The 10,070-nt window shown below is 41.6% G+C and overlaps 1 protein-coding gene across 1 annotated transcript in view; it reads right to left on the reverse strand.

Annotated features, from left to right (window-relative positions):
* Dstn (destrin, actin depolymerizing factor) overlaps positions 1-10,070 on the reverse strand; it is a 36,223-nt gene that overhangs the window by 3,641 nt on the left and 22,512 nt on the right. Inside the window, exon 2 of the mRNA XM_005365518.3 lies at positions 1,448-1,755. Within this exon, the coding sequence (XP_005365575.1) occupies positions 1,448-1,755 (308 nt within the window). The remainder of the gene's footprint in view (positions 1-1,447; positions 1,756-10,070) is intronic.

Genomic DNA, 10,070 nt, shown 5'->3' on the forward strand with positions numbered 1-10,070 from the left:
TAGACCAGGCTGGTCTCGAACTCACAGAGATCCACCTGCCTCTGCCTCCTGAGTGCTGGGATTAAAGGCGTGCTCCACCACCGCCCGGCTCAAAATGTGTAGCCCAGGCTGGCCTCGAACTCGTGATCCTCCTGCCTCTGCCTCCTTCAGCAAATCCTACCGGCGTGCGCCACCACCTTTGGAGGCACCTTCTAAGTTTTCCTTTATGTCCATGAGTGTGGTTACTTGTCTGTATGTGTACTACATGCATGCAGGTGTCCACAAGGGCCAGAAGAGGGCATACACTCCCTGGAACTGCTTCGGGCTCTTGTGAGCTACCTGACAACAAACCACGGTCCTTTGCAGAGCACAGTGCATGTAGCGCTGAGCCATCTCTCCAGCCCCTCAGCAACTATCTTCATACACTACTCTCCAGAGATGGCGGCTGTCTGTTCCCTCACACGGACCTTGACCTCACTCTTGCAGTCTCACATCCTGGTTTAACGGGAATCTTAGCTGAAGAGAAGTGATGGAATCCACCATTACTTTCCTCCAAATATCAATGCTTTTGATCTCCAGTTCTGCACCTCTTTTACCCTGGCTGGCCTGGAACTCAGAGATCCTCTTGCATCTTCCTCCAAAGTTCTGGGATTAAAGGTATGTGTCACCATACCTGGCCATAAGACTTCTGTCTAAGTCAAATACTTAACGTCAAATACTTGAAAAGATAGAATAACTAGAAAAGGCCAATAAATCACTTAAAAATGCTAACAGCTGAATCTTTTGCAACAATGGAAATGCTCTACATCTGTCAGTAATATGTGGCTACAAATTGGAAATAGATATTCATTCTGCTAAACAATGAATTTTAGCTGGGCATGGTAGACTATGCCAGTACTTCTAACACTGGGAAGGGCTATTACTGAGTAGCCAGGTTGGGCTATACAGTGAGACCCTGTCTCAAAATATAGCAGTATCATTTTTAACCAATTAAAATTTAAATTAAAAATTAAATATCCCTTTGTACATAGTAGTAACCTAACTAGAACATATAGCAAACTACAATAAAGAAGGAACAGTATCAGTGGCCTCAAAAAAATACACACTCCAAATACCTACATGAAGAGTATGTGTCCAGTAGAGCAAAGAGAGGCTTTAGTTTACCAGTAGGAACATTTGGTAGAAGCTGGAAATTTTGATTTAGAAACAAGTTCTAAGAATCCATAAAATAAACTACCTAAAATGATGTTCTTTCAAGTAGACAACATAGCTAACCTATCACTACAACTAAGACTATGAAAACTGGGAAACATTCTGACAATGAACATGCGTTATCTTGAGGGTCTGGGAATGCCTAGCACATGCATGGTCCTGGCTCAAACCCCAACATCTCTAGTACCATTCTGGTCCCCACGTTTCTCTAAGAGCTCGGATATACAGAATCTCGGGGTTGATTCTAAGTGCTCACCACAAGAAGAACATCAGCTCTTCTTTTCTGGACTCCTTGGTTTCAAAGCTTGCATCATACAAAGCATAGCGACAATCCTTCTCAGGAAGCATTCCCACAAAATGCTTGAAAGGATCGGTTATGGTTTCACCAACATCTCCAACCAAGATCTCTTTGCCTTCTTCAACAACTATGCACTTTTTGTCTGCACTGAGACAAAAAATGACAGCCTTCTTTCTTTTCTTGATTTCTTCTGGCGTGGAGCATTTCCGAACTTTCATGTCATAGAAAATGCGACATACTTCATCCGCAACCTGAACTCCTGAGGCCTATGAGGGGAACAGAATGTGCAGAAGGCTGACAACAATTGTAATTTCAAATGTAGAACAAGACATTTTGGCTCTAGATTGGCATCCGCTCACACAACCATCACTGACTTCAGACTTACACATACCATGGAAGCCATTTTCACACTACATGGGAAGGGAATCTGACTGTAACAGCCTCTCCTGTCCCAAGATCTCAGACAGCTGAATGGTGTCATCACTGCCAACCCCCAAGTCTGTCTCTCGGAGACAGGGTCTCATGGATCCCAGGCTGCATCAAGGTCTCTGTGTAGCCAAGGATGACTATAAACTTCTCCCCTTTCATGTTCTGTGATTACGTCTGATACTGTCTGGCTAACGCGGTGCGGGGACTGAATACAAGGCTTCTTGCATGCTGGGCACATACTCTACTGACTGAGCCACACGCCAACCCTCAACTGTTTCTTCTCTTTCTTTCTTTTTTTTATTGGTTTTTTGAGACAAGATTTCTCTATAGAATAGTCCTGGCTGCCCTGGAACTAGCTCTGCAGACCAGGCTAGCCTTGAACTCTCAGAGATCCACCTGCTTCTGCCTCCTGAGTGCTGGGACTAAGGGCGTGCGCCACCATAGCCTGGCTGAACTGTTTTTTCTTACAGGTTTCTTAGAGCCTTAACTGAGATCATTTTCCAAGTCTATATATTAATAATACATTATTATATATTAATAAAATCCTTTACATGAAGCAAAACAGATAAATTCAGCTTCATGGCTGGAAAAACTCATCCTATAACATCTCTCTCTCACAATAAAAAAAAAACACTATGTAAAGATTTCAAAGTTCTAATCAATATTCAGTAACATTAATTGCTGCTTTTAATTTCAGTTTACCATGTGGAGGGAAAAGCTTAGTGAAGTGCTCTCTATGTAAGTCAAAAAGGACCTGGGTTCGATACCTAATACCCACAGCAAATTGGGCATGATATTACACTTGTAATCTCAATACTAGGAAGGCAGCAACTGGGAACATCTTGGGCTTAGTGGCCTGCCAGTCAAGGGTACTCCATAAACACTAAATGAGAGATCTTGTTTCAAAAACAAGACGGACAGTTTCTGAGAAACAATATCTGAGACTGACCTCTGGTCTCCACCCTCACACACACACACACACACACACACACACACACACACACACACACACACACACTCCGCTAACAAATGTTAGTGAGTTTGGACAAGCTGTAATCTCATACTCCAGCAGCAAAATGACATACAGGTCACTCACCTGTACATTTCTCAAACACTAATCATAGAGTTAATACAACATCTAAGAACTCCAGTTCTTGGGTATACTTAGGAAAGAAATAAAAATGTGCCCTCATAACACCATATGCAAATGTTCACAAAAACGTTACTCACATAGACAAAAATGGAAGCTACTCCAAAGTTCATTAAGTGAAGGGATTTTTAAGTAGTACATCCACACAAAGCAAAAACGAGGATCTGACTCACTGCAACATAAATGAGCCCCAGAAAACATCACACTCAAAAAATAAGCCAAAGAGAAAGGGCTGTATGCAGCATGATTCTATTTATATAAAATGTCCCCAAAGGCGGATCTATAAGTAGACTAGTGGTTTCCAGGGTCAAGGGAAGAGGAAAGAGATTATTAACTGGCAATTTTCTTTCAGGGTGATGGAAATGCTCTGCAAAAGCCCTACTGCTTAAACACATGTGCAAGAGCTGGCTGTCATGATGCATGCCTATATCCAAGCAAGCAGTTTGACAGCTATGGCAAGAAGATCAACAGTTCAAGGCCACCCTGGGCTACACTGGTGAAACTCAGTTACAAAAATATAAGAGAAAAAGATGCCTGTAAGAGTGTGGGGGAGTGGGATATTGGGAAACTGAAGTTTATCAAAATTTCATCACCCAACTGTTAAGCTCTGCGTAAACTGTAGTGCTATCTAATCTGCATCTATTCACAAACTCCTCCAATCTAGCTAACCAATTCACACATTTTTCTTATAAATGTAATTACTGTAAATGAACAGCACATTTTAATCAAATGGCAGTCAGAAAATACTAGATAGAGCCGGGCAGTGGTGGCGCACACCTTTAATCCCAGCACTTGGGAGGCAGAGGCAGGCGGATCTCTGTGAGTTCGAGACCAGCCTGGTCTAAAAGAGCTAGTGCCAGGACAGGCTCCAAAGCCACAGAGAAACCCTGTCTCGAAAAACCAAAAAAAAAAAAAAAAAAAAAAAAAAAAAAAAAGAAAATACTAGATAGAAAACTAACAAACTTTACAACCTTACTATATTCAGATTACATTCTTATTACACATGCATACTTATATTTTTAAAAAATCACTTTCAAGCCTTTTACTGCTTTAGTAGGATTTTCTGATCTTTGAAGAAATGAAAAATAATGTTCAATTAATATTGTCAAGGTAGAACTAGAAACAGACTCTAATTCCTCTCTAGTCCATAATAATGCTAATATTTAAGTTTTTTAACCAACAAAGTCTTAGTTTTAAAAATAGTTTATTTAAAATTTATCATTCATATAATGTGTTTGAATCAATCCATCTGTCATTTCCTCCCCTCTAACTCCTCCCCTACCAGCCCACAACTTTTCCTTCCCAGCTTCATGAACTCTCATTTATTACTATTTTTTAAATACCTACTGAGTCCATTTAGTGCTTGCCCAATTCTTAGAGGGCAACACTGGAAGCTTTGTATTTATTCAACCAATATCTGAGTATACCTAAAGTATCTAAGTCTCTCTAACAAAACTTGAAACCGATTTAGAAATCAGTCGTGTACTGTAACTGAAAACAAAGCAAACACAATTCTGCAGCTGTGGTGGGCAGAGTCCAAGCCTTTTCCATCAGAAACATCACCTATGCTGCTTTTTTATTCCTACTATGTGTGGTAGCACAATATGATGAGTAGAGCCTAAGAGTCTACATTCATAAGATCCAGGTGACTATTGCGAACATTTAGTCCTAAAACCTGATGAATACGATGACTACTGCTGTACTTACTTTACCTGTCTTTACCCCTTCCCCTGTAGGCTGTGATGAAGGAGTGGAGTCCTTTACAAATCCCAGTCGCTCGAGTCCAAGGATCTGTGCACAGACACCTGGCACAGCTTCTTAAGGCAAAGGACAAAAGGTCACAGAAGAAGCCGGCTGCGTTAAAACAGCTCCCCTGGCAGTCTGGACTTCTGTGAGGACTCACCTGAGTCTCCTCCTACAGAGGCCCTCACACTGGAGCAGTCACTCCGCTCTCCTAACAAAAGGGCTGCCCGTTCAGGCCTACCCATCCTAGCCTGAAGGCATTCATCTTAGAAGTAACGCCAGGCAGGGCCTATCTGGTTCCTTCAAGAAAAGCTGAGAAGAAAAAGACCTCTCCTACCAGTTCTGTTTTTCAGCATGCAACATTTAACTGCTCAGCAGTCAAGAACCTGTAAATTTATTTTAAATAAAATTAAATCAAATTCCATTTTAAATTTAAAGTTCGTACAGCTGAAACAATACAGACCGCTGAAAATCTCTGAACCAGGAACACCAAGTTGCTACAGTTGGAAGGAATTTGAGAGCAAAAATAGACTGCTACCACAAGCGCTCTGACTGCCTTAAAAAGCTATGGAGTCACAGCTGAAATGTCTCCATGTTCTTTCTGTCCTAGGAACCACTGGAGAATAGGAATCCACACTCCACCCTGCGTCAGAACAGCTGCTTCAAGCACAGTGGGGCATATGTTTGTCTTGAGTCTCTGCAGATGGAGCGTTTATAAAATTCACCAACTGGAGGACTCAAGAGATGACTCAGTGGCTCAGAGTACCCCTGGCTGCTCTTCCAGAGTCCTGGGTTCTACTTCCAGCTCACAACCACTGATAGTGGGATCTGATGCCCTCTTCTAATATAAAAGTTGCACATGCAGATAGAGCACCCATGTGCATAAAATAAATCATTTTTAAAAACTCACCAACTGAGATTAAATCAAGATTCATGATTCATGAAGTACACACTCCTTGAATAGCTCCTAGTCAAACACAGAATTATGCTAACAGTAATACAGACACTGGGCATAATCTTGGAAATGGCAGAATAAGCTGCAAGATGAAGTCTCTCAAGTCTACCACAAGGGTGAGTGACAATCGTTGAAACTTAAGACATCAAGTTTTGAGGCTTTAATTTTTATTAACCAGTTCAAACCTAAATGTGATGGTCACTAACAACAGGCCACCCGAAACCTGGACACCAGACTGAGGTTCATCCTCACTGCTAAACACAAGTAGGACACCTCCCTCCCCTTGGCTCCATTAAAACTCACTACACTTTAATCCTAATTAAAGAAAACAATTAAAGTCACTGAGCTACCTAAGAAAATTATTAATTTCTAAACCTTGTTTGTGTAAGGGTCTAAAATGTCTGAAAAGTGAGACTGGTGCAGAGCAGACAGACAGACAGACAACTGTAAGTTAAAAACTGACAGCAAACAGTCAGTGGCTCCTTCCTGACCAGTTTCTCAAAGGAGCTGGGGCGTTTCAAACCAGGTCCAGGATTCCCTTTGTTTCTACCTTGCACAGGACCAGCAGAGACAGGACTAAGAGCTGGGCTGCTGGCTACTGCTAAGGCCTGCAGCAGAGACAGACAAGACAGTGCTGCGGAGCTGACTCGGGGCTGAGTCCCTACCTCTGCCTCCTACAACAGCTCCACTGCAGTTAGGAAGGTGATTAGAGAAAGACCATAATTTCATCAGAGCCAGAAAAGAGAGACGGAATACAATGGGAGAAGCCAGTGAAATTACTGTGCCCCCACCCTGCCATATGTGTCCCTCCACCCTTGACTTTGGATTCCAGAGTTCATTCTCTACAGAGCTTGCTATCTTTCCAGTCGGTCATCCTACTGAAAGGGGGAGGTAAGTGACCACAAGAAATGAAGGTAGACTCCTAGTCACCCTCAGGTATGATCCTAAATTACAAAATCCCTTTTTCAGCTGTCTTAGGGAAACATGTGGGCCAATAACAGCTGTGTTAGCATTTCTTTCCTGCCTTCTACTGTGGTAGCCATCACCACACTGGAAATATATAAGGCAATAAGTAAATTATTACTTTGAGTTTCAAAGAAATTTAAAAAGCAGCAGCACATAAAACTGACCCAATACTAAAACAGTATGTTTTGAACAAACAAATTTATAAAATGTATTACACAACTTTCTGTCTTGGGAAATAGTCCACTGTTTTTGTTAATGACCCACGTCATTTGGAACTTCAGTTATTATACTATGCAAAAAACAGATTAATGCCTCTAAGGGCAAAGATTTCACATTTAGTATTTAATCTATTTATGGTTGACTATTTCTGAGGGCAATGAAGCAATTTTGAGGGGAACAAACTGCTAATACACACACATATACCCCCCCACACTGGTGAGGCAGGGTTTCATTATATATCCCAGGATAGCAACAAATTAATAATTATCTCTCCTCAACATCATAAGTGCTAGATTACAGGTGTGCAGCATCAAATCTGGCATTGTTTATGAAAAGTAGGTTATCTTTGTATCAAAGACTCAAAGCAATAAAAATGAAGAGTCAAAGTTTCATGTAAAACAGTTTAACTTAAGCAAATTAGGCAAAGGCTTAATTCTTCCAGGTGGATTAAAAGAGAATATTTTATTTTATCCCTTATGGAAGATGCACTGAATATTGGGAAAGAAGTGAAGAACTGGAAAAGTTTATGGAGACCAGACCAGGAAAAGCAACTTTGGTTCTGACCATTCTGACAAATGTGTAATTAACTGAGAATATGGTCTTTCAAGGAGTTGAGAAAATTCCTTAAACAAGCAAGCAAACTGGTTACTCTTGTCTCCTAAGCAGAGCTGGAAATGCTCCACTTTAGAAGATTTTTCTCTGCAGAGAAGCAGAAGCCCACAGCATCCTCTCGCATCCCCCAGGGCGGCCAGAGCTGCTTATTCTTTAACTCAAGAAGACAGGTGGAACCACATACGCCAAACACTGGAACGCAGTGCTGGGCAGTGCCATTTATCAAGTGCACACTAATTATTACTATTATTAACTAGAAGATCCAGTTAGGGCATCTTCAACTCTTCAATAAGTCATGTTGCCAGTAAGCCTCAGGTTACTGGACAAGTTAAAACTTGTATTTGGGGGCTGGAGAGATGGCTCAGCAGTTAAAAGCACTGGCTGCTCTTCCACAGAACTTGGGTTCAATTCCCAGTGCCCACATGGCAGCTCAATCCTGTCTGTAACTCCTGTTCCAGGGTACCTGACACCCTCACACCCTCACACAGACAAGCATGCAGGAAAGACACCAGTGAACATAAAAATAAATTTAAAAACCTGACTTGCATCTGAAACAAGAATTTATTTAATTTTTGGGGAAAAAAAAGAGATGAGTTCACTGAGTAACAAAGGGCAGAGGGCAGGGCAGTAGCAAGAACAGACTACCTCCTCAATCAGAGATTCCCTGCTTCCTGTTCACGACAACTGTGGCATCTGGTAGTATCCATCTCTTTTTTCTCCTGACTATTTAGTAATGCCATCAACAGATAAAAAAGACACTGAAAAAATGTGATATGTATACAATAGAATTTCATTTTGCCATAAAGAATGAAATTACAATAATTGCAAGAAAAAGGATGGATCTAGAAACTACATATCAAGAAAAAGGATGGATCTAGAAACTACATATCAAGAAAAGGGATGGATCTAGAAACTACATATCAAGAAAAAGGATGGATCTAGAAACCACATATCAAGTGAAGTAACCCGAACTCAAAAACACTGCAGTTCTTGCTCACGTATGAATCTTAGCATGTAATGTCCACAGATCTGTATGTGCATAGGCTATGAATTAGAAATGGGATGATAAAGGTGAAAAGAAGTGCTGAGGAAGGAGCGGGGCATCAGAACACATGTGCAATGCAAGCAGAAAGGTTGTTACTGGCAGCAGAAAGTACAAAAACTGGAGAAACAATGGAAGGGAGAAAGAAAAATAAAACTTCTTTGAAACTGCCATAATGAAACCTAATACTTTGCAATGCTAACTAAAATAAACAATATATTAGGTGGTTAAGCAGCAAAGAAAGGGGCAAAGAGTGTAGTAGTGGCACGCACACCTTGGTAGTAACCTGCAGTTCTCTAACTGGACTTGACCTGCTCAGCAAGAGGGAAACCATGTCTAGTACTGGAAATGCAGCTAGCTACTCAGTGCTAGTGAAGTCATGGATCTTAGGAGAAACTACAACCACCACTTAACAGCACAATCTCTAACTACACTCCAAATATTTGTCATTATACCCACAGGTAAGTATAGTTCTCACCCTTCATCAAGGAAACTTCTCTTTGTAACAGAGACCTTGACAGAAAACCACAACCAATCATAACGCAGAGCTGTGGAGCCCAGTGATGTAGGAGGATCTTCTTTCTATGTTACTTTCATTGGTTAATAAAGAAACTACCTTGGCTTTTTGATAGGGCAGAATTTAGATAGATGGAGTGGACCGAACAGGATACTGGGAGAAAGACAGCAGAGTCAGGCAGATGCCATGAAGCTCCGGCCCGAAATGGATGTAGGTTAGAATCTTCCCGGTAAGCCACGGCCTCGTGGTAAACACAGATTAATAGAAATGTGTTAATCAAGATGTGAGAGTTAGCAAGAAAGAGGCTAGAGCTAATGGGCCAGGCAGTGTTTAAATGAATACAATTTGTGTGTTGTTATTTCGGGGGTAAGCTAGCCGGAATCCGGGCAGGAATGCAGCTGGCCACGTCTTTTACTACAGCCCAGTCCCGAAGGACACTTCCACATAACACCCTTGCATCTAAGGCTCCAGGAACTTTGCAGAAGAGTGGATGAAAAGACTGCAAGGGCCAGAGGACCAGGGCAGTTGCTGAGATCTTTGTCTTCTAGTCACGTAAGAAGCAATGTTCTAAAGTCTCACCAACGTGGCTGCCCAAATGTGAACTGAACAAGAATGAAACCACATCCAATAGACATGCCAAACTGGATGGGGCCTTAACCGTGCACAAAGAACTACAGCAAACTGAGGAAAACTGGGAAAGAAAAAGGTGGCCTTCCCCAGGGAAGAGCACACCAACTGGTTGTTCAGTGTCAAACAGCCCTGAAAACATATATACAAGTGTAGACGTAAGTCACAAACGATGCCACAGCAGTTTGGAATTATAATTAACAGGGTAGTATTTATTTAAAGGGGAAAAAAAACTTACAGATCACCGTCAGCCCTCTGTACGACCAGGAAGGGAGTCTAGCCGCCAGCCGAGCAGGAAGTGAAGAGAGCGAGAGAAGGAAG

Source organism: Microtus ochrogaster, unplaced genomic scaffold, assembly GCF_000317375.1.
Source record: "Microtus ochrogaster isolate Prairie Vole_2 unplaced genomic scaffold, MicOch1.0 UNK3, whole genome shotgun sequence".
Classification (NCBI taxonomy): domain Eukaryota; kingdom Metazoa; phylum Chordata; class Mammalia; order Rodentia; family Cricetidae; genus Microtus; species Microtus ochrogaster.